A 17552-nucleotide genomic window follows, 5' to 3' on the forward strand; every position below is an offset into this window, starting at 1 on the left:
AAACTCAATATATGTTTGCTGATGACACAACAATTGTAGGCCGTATCTCGGGTAATGATGAGTTTGAGTACAGAGAGGAAATTAAGAACCTGGTGGCATGGTGCGAAGACAATAACCTATCCCTCAACGTCAGCAAGACGAAGAAATTGGTTGTTGACTTCAGAAGGAGTAGTGGACCGCACGACCCAATTTACATCGGTGGTGCGCAAGAGGAACAGGTCAAAAGTTTTAAGTTTCTTGGGGTCAATATCACAAATAACCTGACTTCGTCCAGCCAAGCAGAGTTCACTGCCAAGAAGTCCCACCAGTGCCTTTACTTCCTGAGAAAACTAAAGAAAGTTGGCCTGTCCCCTGAAACCCTCACTAATTTTTATAGATGCATTGTAGAAAGCATTCTTCTAGGGTGCATCACAACCTGGTATGGAAGTTGTCCTGTCCAAGACCGAAAGAAGCTGCAGAAGATCGTGAACACGGTGCAGCACATTACATAAACCAATCTTCTGTCCGTGGACTCACTTTACACCACACGCTGTCGGAGTAGTGCTGCCAGGATAATCAAGGACACGACCCACCCAGTCAACACATTTTTCGTCCCTCTTCCCTCCAGGAGAAGGCTCAGGAGCTTGAAGGCTCGTACGGCCAGATTTGGGAACAGCTTCTTTCCAACTGTGGTAAGACTGCTGAACGGATCCTGACCCGGATCTGGGCCGTACCCACCAAATATCCGGACCTGCCTCTTGGTTTTTTTTTTGCACTACCTTACTTCCCATTTTTCTATTTTCTATTCATGATTTATAATTTACATTTTTAATATTTACTAATTTTAACTATTTTTAATATATAATATTTATAATCCAGGGAGTGGGAAGCACAGAATCAAATATCGCTGTGATGATTGTACGTTCCAGTACCAATTGTTTGGCGACAATGAAGTATAAAGTACTCAAAGTATTCTGTGTGGTCTCATCAGTATCCTGTACAGTTGTAACATGATGTACCAACTCTTGTTCTCAGTATCTTCATTGATGAAGATAAATGTGCCTTGGCCTTCTTCACTGCCTTGTCACTTGTCTAATAATGACATCTTTTAGTTCATTTGAATGCAATTACACAGGCATTCCCAGAGTATAACCTAACTGGTAATAGAAGCTCTTGGCTTATTTGTAGATAGATTATTGGATATATTTTGTAACATTGAAAGGAGGATTCAGTTTGTTTACAATTGGATGAAGTAGAAGAATTTTACACTTACATTGGAACGTAAGGGGATATACTGTCATTAATAATCATAACTAGGACAATAATTTGAACCCTTGATTGCAACTATTCAAATAAATCTGTCAGTGCTAAACTCATATGATGACTATTTCCTTGCATATCATTTTTTTAAATGATTGTGGCATGTATTTACTTTTATCTCCAATAATATTAATAACTGTATGGACATGAGAAATTCTGTAGATGCTGGAAATCCAAAATTCTTTATTTATATACCACCTTCTGTACACTTAAATGCAGACTCAAAGGGCTTTACATAGATTGTAAAGATAAATTAATATGGTCATAAAAACACAAGACAAAATTAGAAATCATAAGTGAAGACAGTCATTATATAGAATAAAATGCAATAAAATATACCAAATTATATAAATGAAATCAACACCCAACAGGCATTAAGTAATCATTTAAGTACACCAAATTTAAAAAGTAGATCTTTAGAAGTGTTTTGAAGTGTTCCACAGTATTAGCCTGGCATATCTCAGATGATAGTGTATTCAAGATGTTTGGTGCATAACAGCAAAAGGCTGCATAACCAGTTCTTGTATGCTTGGCTCCAGGAATGTGAAACAAACCAGTATTCGTGGATCGAAGATTATGATTACGGATGTAAGGGGATCGACACTCTAAACTAGATAGAAGAGCTGGATTATTCAGAGCCTTATATACAACTAAGAATATTTTAAAATTGATCCTGAAGGACGCAGGTGGACAGTGTAATGATGCCAAACTTGATAAAATATGCTCAGATTTTTTGGGGGTTAAGTTCCTTGCTGCTGAATTTTGAACAAGTTTCAGCCAATATATATCTTTCTTAGGCAGTCCTGGAAAGAATGCATTACAGTAGTCAATAGTACAGTGCATTATTCTTACAGTATAAGAATATGTACAGCATTTGAGGGAATATTAGATATTATGATGCTGGTGTAAACACACGAATGCTTGACAATTTTATTTTGTATTTCAGTATTGACAATTTCAACAAAATGTTAAAAAAATTCTATAATTTTTAGGTGGAATGTAGTAATTGAATCTCTGTAACTACAAAGGAGATTTTTATTTGACTTGAATAGATGTCATGATAAAATCAAAGTCCAGGATAACTTGGCAACAGCAGCTAGGACCATGGGTGCTGAAAAACTAAGCTTAATGTGAAGATGTGGAAGGTCAGTAAACAAGATTAGCTATAATGGAAAGCTCAAAGATGTAGAGAGAATATTGAGTGCAGAATTCACAAGGCAGTCAGAAGATTGTTAGTTATGCACTTAATTTATAAACAACAAATGTACTCCAATTGAGTGAGGAAATTGCAATTGTAGGATGGATTTCAAAGTGCTCATTTTGGGAATACCTGGAGAAGAGGAAATCAATAGATGTGTGGGCAGTGTAAAGTCTACAATTAAAAATAAACCCTACTGCTCAGTGCTAGGATATATAGATTTTCTTGGTTATTCTGGACTGAAATGTAAAGCATTGCTACGATTATATTAACATCAAAAAAGAACAATGAGTAAAAGTAAGCTGTGCATTCGCATAAAGATCGATGGCATTTGATATCTTGAAAATTAAACTTCTGTGCAAATCCAATTTTCAGTGATTCTATTTAAGTCCAAAACCTATAGTTCCGAATCCTGAATGTAATAGCAGCTAAACATTATCAGATGCTGCACTTGCCCTCTATAGGTAAACAAGTTTATCGCCATCTAAATTGGATCCATTAATGACATCAGAATCAGTGGAATTTTGCCACTGAGATGAGCAGAATCTTTGCATCAACTACCTAATAGTCCTAAGATGTAGACACTTAGATCCAGGGGATTTGGTAGCTCTTTGTCGTGTTAATAGTCCCAAATACTTTCCAAACTAATAATTAGCACACTCCTTCCATCCTATTTTTCATATTGTTATTCCTCTTTTGTGAAAGGTGCACACAGTTTTTGTTGAATGTCTCAAGCATTGCTATATTCCTGACTATAATTTTTGTGTTTCTAGGAGACCCTGTTTAACTTTAAGTCTTTACATATACATTTAGAAATGCACAGCTTTTATTGTTCATGCTAGTTTATGCTTTTTTTTGCATTTTGTTACTCTTCTTATTTGTATATATATAATCACCAGTTTCTAAAATCTCCTTGGATATATAGACTTGGTACTTAGACAATAGACAATAGGTGCAAGAGTAGGCCATTCAGCCCTTCGAGCCAGCACTACCACCACCATTAGCACTTGTAACAAAATAATGAAGGTCTCCTATTATTGTCAACATTTTAGTTAGTCAGAAATTGATATCTTTTGCTTTACTCAATTTCTCAAGAGAATAACCATTATAGTGAATTATGAAATATTCTTTAACTTTTAATTCGGACAATGTAGTAAATATGGAGATCCTTTCAACACTAACCAGAAGGTTTTCTGTTCCTTGTCACCTATTTTTTGCACCCATAATAATTAGCTGATAATTTTCAGTCGTCATTCTTTACTGTTACTCATGTATCATTATCATATCCTGGGATAGTTAGTTGCTGACATTGGTCATCGTGCAACCATGTCTCCTCTCTCCCTGTATTTATAAATCATTTTATGAATTGTTTTAATTAAGCCAGAAACCAAAACGTTCAGGGTGAAGCAGCAGGATTAACAAAAATCTTACCTATTGATTATTGCTTTTATTATCTCTTATTACATGGCTAACACATTGCAAATGTAGAGCTGAATATGCTATTCCAGAGTGACAGTTTGTGGATAGAGTCTACATGTGACCTCATAATCTTCATGATTCACCCCTCTCTCCCCCCTCCCTCTCCCCCCTCCCTCTCCCCCCTCTCTCTCCCTCCCTCTCTACCTCTCCCTCTCTCTCCCCCTCCCTCTCCCCTCCCCCTCTCTCTCCCCTCCCCCCTCCCCCTCCCCTTCCCCCCTCTCTCTATCCCCAACACTCCCCTTTCTCTCCCTCTCTGCCCCTTTCTTCCCCTTCTCTCCCTCTCTCCCCCTCTCCCCCTCCTTCTTCCCCTCTCCCCCCCTTCTTCCCTTCTCCCCCTCCTTCTTCCCCTCTCTACCTCCTCTCTCCCCCATCTTTCCCCCCTCTTTCACCCCCTCCCTCCAAGTTGGGTGAGTCCATTCAGTGCCTGGAAAATGCACTTTATGCTCCTCATCATCCTACTGTCCACTCCTCCGTGCAATTCAGCACTCACTAACTGAGAATGGACTCAATCAAATAAACATGGTCCTACTGATCACTGCCATCCTGGGCTGAGAGATCTCGATTGAGATTGCTAATGGGGCTGTTTGGTCACCACCCATCACTGCGAGTGCTAGCATCACATGTCAGACGAAATTCAAAAACAATGTTTAGAATCACGATCTCGCATGGACTAGCAAACTCTTGTGGAAACCTAGGGTTCCATGGAGCCCCGTTTGAGAAACCATGGCCTACAGGTAGGAGATGGAAGAACTCAAGGCCTGATGATAGGCAAATAACCTCTTCCTCAATGTCAACAAGACAAATGTGATGGTTATCAGCTTCAGGAGAACTCGCACCACTCATAGCTCTTTACATTGGTGGCACAATAGTGGAAACAGCAAACAGTTTCAAACTCTTGGGAGTGCACATTTTGCAAAACTTCTCATGGTCCCAGAACACATTCTACACAATCAGGAGAACTCACCTGTGCCTCTATTTTCTGAGGAGGCAGAAGAAAGTAGGACTATGTGCATCTATAGTCACATCATTCTGATGACATACAGTAGGAACATCCTAACAAGCTGCATCATTGCATGGTATGGAAACTGCACTGCAGTGGGCAGGAAGGCTCTATGATGGGACCAAATCATTGACTGTTTATTCATTTCCATAGATGCTGCCTGAGTTCCTCCAGCATTTCGTGTGTGTTGCTCCGGATTTCTACATCTGCAGAATCTCTTGTGTTTACCAGTTAGCATAGCAGTTGTCTTAACTAGATCGTATAGAAAAACTTGATAAAATTTATTCAAATAATTTAGAATCATCGTGCTGTTATTAACCTGACTTTTGTATAATATATTTAAAACAAGTGATTCACTCAAGTCAATTGACAATGAATTAAAGTATGAGAATGTTACATGGCTGAAATGGTGCATCCCACCACAGGTTTTGATCTATCTTTGTTATGCATTTGCTCTTATTGCTAGGAAAGCAACATGGCCAAGAGATAACTAGTGCTCTTCTGCTATTCAAAGTTCAAAGAAAAATCTATTATCAGAGTACATGTATGTCACCATGTACAACCCTGAGATTCTTTTTCTGCAGGCATACTTAGCAAATCTATAGAACAGTAACTAAACTATAAATATCAGGAATTGTAAACTGTAAACAAACTGTGCAAATGCAGATAGAAATAAATAGCAATAAATAATGAGCATGAAATAACAAGATAACAGCCATGAATATATCAATACAACAGAATGTAGTTATCCCTTTTGTTCAAGAGCCTGATGGTTGCGGTGTGAGCTCTGAGGCACCTGTATCTTCAACCTGATGGCAGCAGTGAGAAAAGAGCATGGGCTGGGTGGTAAGGTATTAATTGATCAAACCAAAATCTAGCTATGGGATTGTCAATTTTGACAGATTCAATCCCAGTTCTAGTGTGAATAAGACCATAAGATATAGGAGCAGAAGTAGGCCATTCGGCCCATCGAGGCTGCTCTACTATTCAATTGTGGACTGATCCAATTCTTCCTGTCATCCCCACTCCCCTGCCTTCTCCCCATACCTTTTGATGCCTTGGCTAATCAAGAACATATCTACCTCTGCCTTAAATACACACAACGACTTGGTCTCCACAGCTGCTCGTGGCAACAAATTCTACAGATTTACCACTCTTTAACTAAAGTAATTTCTCTGCATCTCTGTTCTAAATGGATGTCCTTTAATCCTGAAATCATGCCTTCTTGTCCTAGATTCCCCTACCATGGGAAATAATTTTGCCATATCTTATCTGTTCAGGCCTTTTAACATTCAGAATGTTTCTATGAGATCCCCCTTCATTCTTGTGAACTCCAGGGAATACAATCCAAGAGCTGCCAGATGTCCTGATACAGAAACCCTTACATTCCTGTAATCATTCTTGTAAATCTTCTCTGAACCCTCTCCAATGTCAGACACACGCATCCCTCATACAAACTCTTCTCCCTCCTGCCATCTGGCAAAAGGTACCGAAGCATTGGGGCTCTCACGACCAGACTGTGTAACAGTTTATCCCCCAAGCCATTAGACTCCTGAATTCCCAGAGTCTAGTCTGACACCAACCTACACACACTCTCTCACACACACACACACACACACACACACACACTCACACTCAACTGAACACCACTCCACTCCCTTTGCAATTTTTGCTCATTTCTTTCTCAATCCCTGCTAAAATATTGTTTACATTTACATCATTTGTTATTGTATTGCAATTTGTCCTTTACTGTGCCTATTGTCTTGTTTATTAATTATTGTACTGTCTTGTGCACTTTATGTAGTCCCGTGTAGGTCTGAAGTCTAATGTAGTTTTGTGTTGTTTCAGGTAATTTAGTGTAGTTTTGTGTTGTTTCATGTAGCACCAGGGACCTAGAGGAACGTTGTTTTATTTTTACTGTGTGCTGTACCAGCAGTTATGGTTAAAATGACAATAAAAGTGATTTGACTTGACTTGATCCTTGTGTACAAGTTGTGGCCACAATATTATCTCCAACCTTGGTTTAACATCTGACTAGTTACAGGGAAACAAAACTTTTCCTAGTTTTTATTTCATTGTTGTGGATCTGGGTGTCATAGGTAAAGTCAGCATTGATTGCTTATTTCTAGTTGCCGTTGAGAAAGGTGCTTGTGAATTGCTTTCTTGGAACTACAGCTATCCATTTGTCAAAGATACTCCCCAAAATTGTTTGGTAGGTAGTTTCAGTTTAGAATTGCAATGATGAAACACCAGTGATATATTTGCCAAAACAGCATTGTGCAAATTGGCAGAAAAGCTGTATGTGATGATCTAATATCTATGGTCTCTTCATGGTACAGAATGCACCCATGCTTTACCCTGCATAGTGTGGTGCTTCTTGAGAGCTGTTGAAACTGCACTCATTCAGACAAATGGAAAGAATTCCATCACACTTCTTACTTGTGCTTTGGGCTGTTAATGAGTGATTCACAGAATGTTATCTAGCCTATGCTTTACTTTTTGTATCTAGACTACTTAATGCTATCAATTTATTGCCAATGGTGAAACTCAGGATCCTGGTGGTAGAGGCGTTCGTTGTAGTAATTGCATTGAATGTCAAAGCTGGATTGTTAGACGCTTTCAGTTGGAAATGGTCAATGCCGACACTTTTGTGGTTCTGATTTTATCTGTTACATGTGAGCCTATGACTGAATAATGTTTAGGTCTAGCTGCATGCAGGCATAGTTTATTCTTTTGCTGAGGAGTTGTGTGTTGTGCAACCATCAGTAAATATCCACCCTTCAACAGCATGGAAGAAAGGCCATTAAAAAAGCAGGTGAAAATGTTTGCACCTGGGACACTGCCATGAGGAAGTCTTACAGTAATATCCTGGGATTGAGGTGGTTGATCTTCAACATCTCCAGTCGTTTTGCTTTGGGTAAAGTGTGACTTCATTTGTTTTTTCTATGTTTGGACTAAAATTTTGATAAGAGCTGGAGTGGTCCTGGCTAAACCAAAACTGGACATTGATGAACAGATCACTACTGTGTAAATACTGCTTTATAACTCGTCACTTTCAAGTCAAGTTAAGTCACTTTTTATTGTAATTTCGACCATAACCGCTGATACAGTACACAGTAAAAACGAGACAATGTTTTTCAGGACCATGGTGCTACATGAAACAATACAAAAACTACACTGAACTATGTAAAACAACACAAAAACCACACTAGACTACAGGCCTACCCAGGACTGCATAAAGTGCACAAAACAGTGCAGGCATTACAATAAATAACAAACAAGACAATAGGCACAGTAGAGGGCGGTAGGTTGGTGTCAGTCCAGGCTCTGGGTATTGAGGAGTCTGATGGCTTGGGAGAAGAAACTGTTACATAGTCTGGTTGTGAGAGCCCAAAAGCTTTGGTGCCTTTTGCCAGATGGCAGGAGGGAGAAGAGTTTGTATGAGTGGTGCGTGGGGTCCTTCATAATGTTGTTTGCTTTACGGATGCAGTGTGTGGTGTAAATATCTGTAATGGCAGGAAGAGAGACCCCGATGATCTTCTCAGCTGACCTCACTATCCGCTACAGGGTCTTGCAATCTGAGATGGTGCAATTTCCGAACCAGGCAGTGATGCAGCTGCTCAGGATGCTCTCAATACAACCTCTGTAGAATATGGTGAGGATGGCGGGGTGGGAGATGGACTTTTCTCAGCCTTTGCAGAAAGTAGAGATGCTGCTGTGCTTTCTTTGCTGTGGAGCTGGTGTTAAGGGACCAGGTGAGATTCTCCGCCAGGTGAACACCAAGAAATTTGGTGCTCTTAACGATCTCTACGGGGGAGTCATTGATGTTCGCCTGTCCTCCTGAAGTCAACAACTGTCTCTTTTGTTTTGTTCACATTCAGAGACAGGTTGTTTACTGATGACTGAGAACAGATTAGAGATGTAATTAGATAGATTGGATTTTTCCTGCCTTTTGTGAGCTGCCACACCTAGCCAATTTTCTACATCATTTGTTTGATGCTGATTGTACTGAAACAGCCTGGCTAGTGTCACACTTAGTTTTAAAGGTCTTCAGTATATAGCTGGGATGTTGCATGGTCCCTAGCCTTTTGGAAATACAATGCTGACAGTCATTTCTTCATATATCACTTGGAGTGAATTGAATTGGCTGAAGACTTGCTTTTGTGAAACTGGTAATCTCAAAAGGAAGCAAAACTGGATTATCTATTTGGCACTCCATACCGACCATGGTTGCTTATGCTGAGCTTTCTTTATAGTATTTTCATTCATGGCCCCACCAACCTTGAGAATGGGATATTCTTGGAACATCTTTCTGTCAAGTGTCCACCATCATTTGTGACCAGAGGTTCAAAGGTTCATTTTATTGTCAAAGTACGCATGTACAATCCAACTCTGATATTTGTCTACTTCAGATATCCATAAAATATAGAAAGATCATGGTTGTTGATGAAAGAAAAGACTTCAACTCCCCCACCCGATCATGAAAAAGTAAAGAAACAAAACTCCCAGACCCCAAAATCCCCCCTCCCCGAAGCAAAAAACAGTGAAAATAACAATTCCCAACCATCTCACCCACAGAAAAAAACAGCAACAATAACAATCCCCAACCATCTCACCTGCAGAAAAAATCAGCGACAATAACAATCCCCAACCATCTCACCTGTAGAAAAAAAGCGACAACAATCCTCGACCATCTCACCCGCAGAAAAAAAAGTGACAATTAAAAATCCCCATCCCCCTCACTCGCAGAAAAGATCAGCAAGTCACGCCAAATGTCCAACCTCTCCACACTCAAAAAATTAACGGATCACCCACCTGCCAATCGTTCATGAGAAAGAAAACATGGAAAAACTGAAAGAAACTAATATACAGTCCAATAATCACATAAATCTCAGAATATCAGAAACATATTTTCGTCTGTATACAAGGAGAGCAGCGGCAAAAACTTAGTCCATCTGTAAAAAGTGACTGCTGACCCAGATCTGAAATATCTGAAATGCTGCCCATCCGGAGCCGAATGTGCCCATCTGGCTGGTGCCTGTCTTTGTCGGGAGCCATCGCTGATCCCTTCTGCATTCAGCTTGATGCTTCAATCTTCCTTGCCACTTTGAGATGGAGTTGTTCATGACCCCGTGCCTCGTCTCTGGTTTTTTCCATGAGTCAGCTTGTGTTCTCAGTCCTTTTCCGCCCCCCCTTTCTCTAATCTCCATGAGGCAGCTTTCTGGGCACAGCATAGTGCTGGATCCTCGATCAAGTTCCAAACACAAACAAGACAAAAAGAGCAAGCAGAAGGTGTAGAAAAAGTGAAATAACTGGACAGCTTTGCTACCTGGAAGATGTTGCCCGAGAAATCATTAGTCACTGGCGCTTTCTTGATCAGGAGCCTATATTTAATTTGGTAGTCAGACTTTAGAGTTTCAATTTGATGTATTAGGTGTGAAATAAATTAGGTCTGTCTATTGTGTGCTTTTTTGTCATTTAAAATACACGTAGTCCTGTTTTTCAGATTTGATAAATTAACACCTCATTTTGTTGAGCAAGTTCTTATCATTATGCAGGGATCTGCTTGACATGTATGACGTGGCTAGCTCCTGTAGATACATGATCATTTGCTTTTATATTTTTTTAATGTAGAGCTTGAATGCTCCTATAAATGTACCATTTATACCATATGAACAGAAGTAATCAGACTTCTTCAAGATTTTAATAACATCCGTTGTTCAGCATTTAGTTGTTGTATACAGGATGGAAATTAATAGACTTAAAAAGCTGTACTGCCAAAGCAGAAACCTAAGTATCCAACATGCTGGACAATGTGAGGTGTAACCTGTGCCAGAAATACACCATACAAAGTATCTTTACATTGTATTTAAGTGTCCATGGTTCTAAGGTACCAATGAATTGTTCAAAGTTCAGACCAAATTCCATATGCATACCATCTGATTCCACATGTGACAGCATCTATTTCTTCCAGATTGCATTCTCTATCCCACTACCCTCTTCTGAACTCTTTTACTGTTTGGACCAGTCCTGAGTTGGATCATTATTCTACTGAAGCTGTCAAACTGGCTATAGAGAACTGACAGCATTTGCAGTTTATTAACAGAAAATGAAATTGAGACTAGTAAGCCAATTCATTTGGTATTGGTGTTTGTGCTACAGTTTCTTGAGTAAAGGTTAAATAATTTTGAAAGTACATTAGTGGAAATGCTGAACTAAATTCTGCTCTAAGATTTCAGAAATCTGATGTTTTGAAGTTTCAAAGTGCATTTTTATCAAAGAATGTATAAATTATACAACCTTGAGATTTGTTAAGCTTACAGGCAGTTGCAAAGCAGGGAACCCAAAAGAAACCAATTAAAAAAATATAAGACCAACCTGCCTCCCCCCCCCACCCCCCTCCTGTGCTCATGGAGAAGAGGAAAAAAACACAAAATAAATCATATAAGCAGTAGAAGTGAGCAACAACAGCAGCATTTAGAGCGATCCACCCTCGTATCTGGGTTAATTGGTTGGGTATTGGAACTCCTCTGCCCTGTCTTCTCCCCTCCAAATCGTTTACTCCAACTAGCAAGTCTCCAACTCCCAAGTCTGTCAATTTTGCAGCGCACCAGCAGGGCACAACACGCGAATTTGCTTTTCTTCACTCACTTCTTCATTGCTTACACTGATAATTTTTTACTTCAAAAAGCTGTTATTAATAATTGTTTTAATAGAATTCCTTTGCTTTTGAACTACCAGTAAACTGTTGCATGTCTTCGGTAACACCATCTTAAACCAGAAGTTTAAGTAGTTCTTTACGGTAAGGTCTGTGAGTTTCACTTTTTATCTCAGAATTTTGAATTAAAAAAATGCTCTATCTTACCAGATCACTTTATGTTTATTTAGTCGGAACAGATTTTACTCAATAATCTAGGAAACTTACCAAGTTGCATGTTGTGTCCGTATGTTTTATCTTTTTGTGAGTTTAAGCTAATTGATGTGCCAGTTCCATGCAGTTGTAACATATGAGGTTGTACTAATGAAAAGTATTTAACATTGAACATTGCTTTGATAATCAGTTTTCTCTCTTTTTTTTCGCAGTTAACAGCAAAGTGTTGCCTACAAGTTCAGAAAGATTGAAGAGCTTCCATACATCCTCAACTTATCTTCCTGTGAATTATGAACTCTCAAATGTACAGCTGGCCTTTTTCCTAAATAAAGTGAAACCAAATCCACAATGGAACATTACCAGCACAGTACAACGCCTGGAACACTTTGTTGTATTTCAAACAAAGGAACTACCATTGGTGAATGCAACATTAGGACCTTTCTCCATGGATCGGATGCTCCCAAAAGATGTACTTCAGCCCACCAGTACCTTGGAAGTACCAAACCAATTCACTATGAACTGGAAAGTGAGAGCCTTTATTATCCAGCAGAGAATTCCCTTTAACCAACCACTTGTCCAGGTTTTGTTCTACGTAGCAGGTCGAGATTGGGATGATTTTGATGTTGTGGATAAATTGCCCTGTGTTAGACTTCATGTTTTTCAAGATATGCGGGATATTAAGAGCTCCTGCAGGCTAAGAGGAATCCTAGCCATGTGCCTAGTTCAAATTGATTTGCCTCTTGCCTGGTTTAGTTCTCCTATCTCAGATCTGGGAAGAAAGAAATCTGTGGATAATTTGGATATTGTCAGCGAAAATCTTCAAGTTGAACTCTACTACACCTTGCATCCTCCAGATGAAAATGGGGAATGCAGTGATGTAAATTCTCGTAAAGGAAACAGTATTAGAAAGGATGGTTCTAACCAACAGCCTCTGCTTCGTATAGGCAGCATCAATTTGTACCAACCTCTTCAAGATCAGTTAATTCAGGAGCATAGGCTTGATGGCAATATATTTATTCGCTTGCCAGAAAGACCATTCAAACCTGGGGAGATCCTTAGTATTTCTGTTTTTCTAACACCAAATTCAACAGTGGAGCAATTCACATTGAGGTATGTAATGTATGCTTTTTCTTATTTTAAGAGCCAATTAAACAAACTTGCAGGAAGATTTAAAAACTGTTTGCTAATCATTACAGATGTATGTAAATCATTTGAGTTTCCTGAAGCTGTACTCATTACATCAAAATGTAAAGATTACTTTCCTCTAGTTTTCTAGCCAAAGTTAAATTCGCAGTATCATTACTGTTGTTATGTGCCAATTTGTTTCCTATCGTCAATTATACCTTCATTTAGCAATGGCACTTGTACTGTTATTCAACAGTTGATGAAAGATGCTAACCTTTCTATGAAAGAAGGAATAATGTATTTTCATTACATTTTTTTTAAAAAAGGAATGCATGTCCATGGGTAAGCATTGTTTAACATTTTTAGAGGATACTGTGGATTATGCATCTTACAGCGAGATGAGTTTCTGATATATGACATCACTGCCTTCTGGTGAAATAGTCATAGTCATAGTCATAGTCATACTTTATTGATCCTGAGGGAAATTACCATAAATAATTAAACAGTAATATGTAAATTATGCCAGGAAATAAGTCCAGGACCAGCCTATTGGCTCAGTGTAATGAGTGTATACCTTGTAATTCTCTTGTTAAGAGTATCTACAGAAGAACAGAGATTTTATGAGTTTCTGTACATATAATCAACAATTAACATAGCAGTGAACATAAAAATATAGATATGCTGTAGTTAATGTAAGTCGTAGATGATGCAGAACTAGTGCGCCATCATCATTCCAAATGCCACATGCTGTGTAAGAAAAAAAAATATATTCACTGAATTTCTTTTCACCAAAAAGTCAGATTCATTTATCACGTTCGTCACTTTTAATAGAGCTGTTAGGGAGGGTTTAAACTAATTTGGCAGGGGGATGGGAACTGGAATGATAGAGTGGAGGAAGGGGAAAACAGAAATAAATCTAAGATAGTGAACAGTAAAGATGTCAGGAAAGACAGGCAGGTGATGGGGCAAATTTGTAGCCATTGGGATGAGTTGCAGTGCAATAAAGTTGCAGTACCAAATACTGGTCTTAAGGTGTTATACTTAAATGCACGCAGCATAAGGAATAAGGTGGATGACCTTGTCATACAGCTACAGATTGGCAGGTATGATATTGTGGCCATCACTGAGATGTGGCTAAAGGATGCATGTCTTTGGGAGCTGAATGTCTAAGGATACACGGTGTATCGGAAGGATAGGAAGGTAGGCAGAGGGAGTGGCGTGGCTTTATTGATAAGAAATGATATTAAATCGTTAGAAAGAGGTGACATAGGTGCAGAATCTTTATGGGTTGAGCTAAGAAATCGCAGGGGTAAAAGGACCCTGATGGCAGTTATATACAGGCCTCCAAACAGCTGCAGTGATGTGGACTACAAATTACAACAGGAAATAGAAAAGGCTTGTCAGAAGGGCAGTGTTATGATAATTGTGGGGGATTTTAACATGCGAGTGGATTGGGAAAATCAGGTCAGCACTGGATCTCGAGAGAGAATTTGTAGAATGTCTGCGAGATGGCTTTTTAGAACAGCTTGTTGTTGAGCCCACTAGGGTATCGGCTGTACTGGATTGGGTATCGTGTAATGAACCGGAGGTGATTAGAGGGATTGAGGTGAAGGAACCCTTAGGAGGCAGTAATCGTAACATGATTGAGTTCACTGTGAAATTTGAAAAAGAGAAGCCGAAATCTGATGTGTCGGTATTTCAGTGGAGTAAAGGAAATTACAGTGGCATGAGAGAGGAACTGGCCAAAGTTGACTGGAAAGGGACACTGGCGGGAAGGACGGCAGAGCAGCAGTGGCTGGAGTTTATGCGAGAAGTGAGGAAGGTGCAAGGCAGGTATATTCCAAAAAAGAAGAAATTTTCGAATGGAAAAAGGATGCAACCGTGGCTGACAAGACAAGTCAAAGCCAAAGTTAAAGCAAAGGAGAGGGCATACAAGGAAGCAAAAATTAGTGGGAAGGCAGATGATTGGGAAGTTTTTAAAAGCTTACAAAAGGAAACAAAGAAGGTCATTAAGAGGGAAAAGATGAACTATGAAAGGAAGCTAGTAAATAATATCAAAGAGGATACTAAAAGCTTTTTCAAGTATATAAAGAGTAAAAGACAGGTGAGAGTAGATATAGGACCGATAAAAAATGATGCTGGAGAAACTGTAATGGGAGATGAGGAGATGGCGGAGGAACTGAACGAGTATTTTGCATCAGTCTTCGCTGAGGAAGACAGCAGTATACCAGACACTCAGGGGTGGCAGGGAAGAGAAGTGTGTGCAGTCACAATTATGGCAGAGAAAGTAATCAGGAAGCTGAATAGTCTAAAGGTAGATAATTCTCCAGGACCAGATGGAATGCAGCCTCGTGTTCTGAAGGAAGTAGCTGTGGAGATTGCAGAGGCATTAGCGATGATCTTTCAAAAGTCGGTAGATTCTGGCGTGGTTTCAGAGGACTGGAAGATTGCAAATGTCATTCCACTATTTAAGAAGGGGGCAAGGAAGCAAAAAGGAAATTATAGACCAGTTACTTGACATCGGTGGTTGGGAAGTTGTTGGAGTCGATTGTCAAGGATGAGGTTACGGAGTACCTGGAGGCGTATGACAAGATAGGCAGAACTCAGCATGGATTCCTTAAAGGAAAATCCTGCCTGACAGACCTATTACAATTTTTTGAGGAAATTACAAGTAGGCTAGACAAGGGAGATGCAGTAGATGTTGTATATTTGGATTTTCAGAAGGCCTTTGACAAGGTGCCACACATGAGGCTACTTAACAAGATAAGAGCCCATGGAATTATGGGAGAGTTACATACATGGATAAAGCGTTGGCTGATTGGCAGGAAACAGAGAGTAGGAATAAAGGGATCCTATTCTGGTTGGCTGCCGGTTACCAGTGGTGTTCCACAGGGGTCCGTGTTGGGGCCGCTTCTTTTTACGTTGTACATCAATGAATGGATTATGGAATAGATGGCTTTGTGGGTAAGTTTGCTGATGATATGAAGATAGGTAGAGAGGCCGGTAGTGCTGAGGAAACAGAGTCTGCAGAGAGATCTGGACTATTCCTCTTCTGACCCTGTCCTTGCAAAAATGCCATCCTCTTCTCGCAATTCCTCTGGCTCTGCCGCATCTGCTCTCAGGATGAGGCTTTTCATTCCAGGGCGAAGGAGATGTCCTCTTTTTTTGAAGAGAGGGGCTTCCCTTCCTCCACCATCAACTCTGCTCTCAAACGCATCTCCCCCATTTCACTCTATCCTCCCGCCACCCCACTAGGAATAGGATTCCCCTTGTCCTCACTTAGCACCCCACCAGCTTCCAGGTCCAACATATTATTCTCCGTAACTTCCGCCACCTCCAACGGGATCCCACCACGAAACACATCTTTCTCTCTCTCCCCCCCCGCCCCCGCTTTCCGCAGGGATCGCTCCATATGCGACTCCCTTGTCCATTCGTCCCCCCCATCCTTCCCCACCGATCTCCCTCCTGGCACTTATCCTTGTAAGCGGGACAAGTGCTACACATGTCCTTACACTTCCTCCCTTACCACCATTCAGGGCCCCAGACAGTCCTTCCGGGTGAGGCGACACTTCACCTGTGAGTCGGCTGGGGTGATATACTGCGTCCGGTGCTCCCGATGTGGCCTTTTATATATTGGCGAGACCCGATGCAGACTGGGAGATTGTTTTGCTGAACACCTACACTCTGTCCGCCAGAGAAAGCAGGATCTCCCAGTGGCCACACATTTTAATTCCACGTCCCAATCCCATTCTGATATGTTTATCCACGGCCTCCTCTACTGTAAAGATGAAGCCACACTCAGGTTGGAGGAACAACACCTTATATTCCGTCTGGGTAGCCTCCAACCTGATGGCATGAACATTGACTTCTCAAACTTCCGCTAGTGCCCCACCTCCCCCTCGTACCCCATCCGTTATTTATTTATATACACACATTTTTTCTCTCTCTCTCCTTTTTCTCCTTCTGTCCTTCTCACTATACCGCTTGCCGATCCTCTGGGTTTTCCCCCCCTCCTCCTTTCCCCCTTTTCTTTCTCCCTGGGCCTCCTGTCCCATGATCCTCTCGTATCCCTTTTGCCAACCAACTATCCAGCTCTTGGCTCCATCCCTCCCCCTCCTGTCTTCTCCTATCATTTTGGATCTCCCCCTCCCCCTCCCACTTTCAAATCTCTTACTTGCTCTTCTTTCAGTTAATCCTGACGAAAGGTCTCGGCCCGAAACGTCGACTGTACCTCTTCCTAGAGATGCTGCCTGGCCTGCTGCGTTCACCAGCAACTTTGATGTGTGTTGCAGAGAGACTTGGATAGATTGGAAGAATGGGCAAAGAAGTGGCAAATGAAATACAATGTTGGAAAGTGTATGGTTATGCACTTCGGCAGAAAAAATAAACAAGCAGACTATTATTTAAATGGGGAGAGAATTCAAAGTTCTGAGATGCAACGGGACTTGGGAGTCCTCGTGCAGGATACACTTAAGGTTAACCTCCAGGTTGAGTCGGTGGTGAAGAAGGCAAATGCAATGTTGACATTCATTTCTGGAGGAATAGAGTATAGGAGCAGGGATGTGATGTTGAGGCTCTAT

At 40.5% G+C, this 17552-nt stretch overlaps 1 protein-coding gene across 1 annotated transcript in view; it reads left to right on the plus strand.

Annotated features, from left to right (window-relative positions):
- The window catches only part of tmem132e (transmembrane protein 132E), a 588387-nt gene that overhangs the window by 175453 nt on the left and 395382 nt on the right, over positions 1 to 17552 (plus strand). Inside the window, exon 2 of the mRNA XM_063031251.1 lies at positions 12060 to 12957. Within this exon, the coding sequence (XP_062887321.1) occupies positions 12060 to 12957 (898 nt within the window). The remainder of the gene's footprint in view (positions 1 to 12059; positions 12958 to 17552) is intronic.

This window comes from Mobula hypostoma, chromosome 23, assembly GCF_963921235.1.
Source record: "Mobula hypostoma chromosome 23, sMobHyp1.1, whole genome shotgun sequence".
In the NCBI taxonomy this organism is placed as follows: domain Eukaryota; kingdom Metazoa; phylum Chordata; class Chondrichthyes; order Myliobatiformes; family Myliobatidae; genus Mobula; species Mobula hypostoma.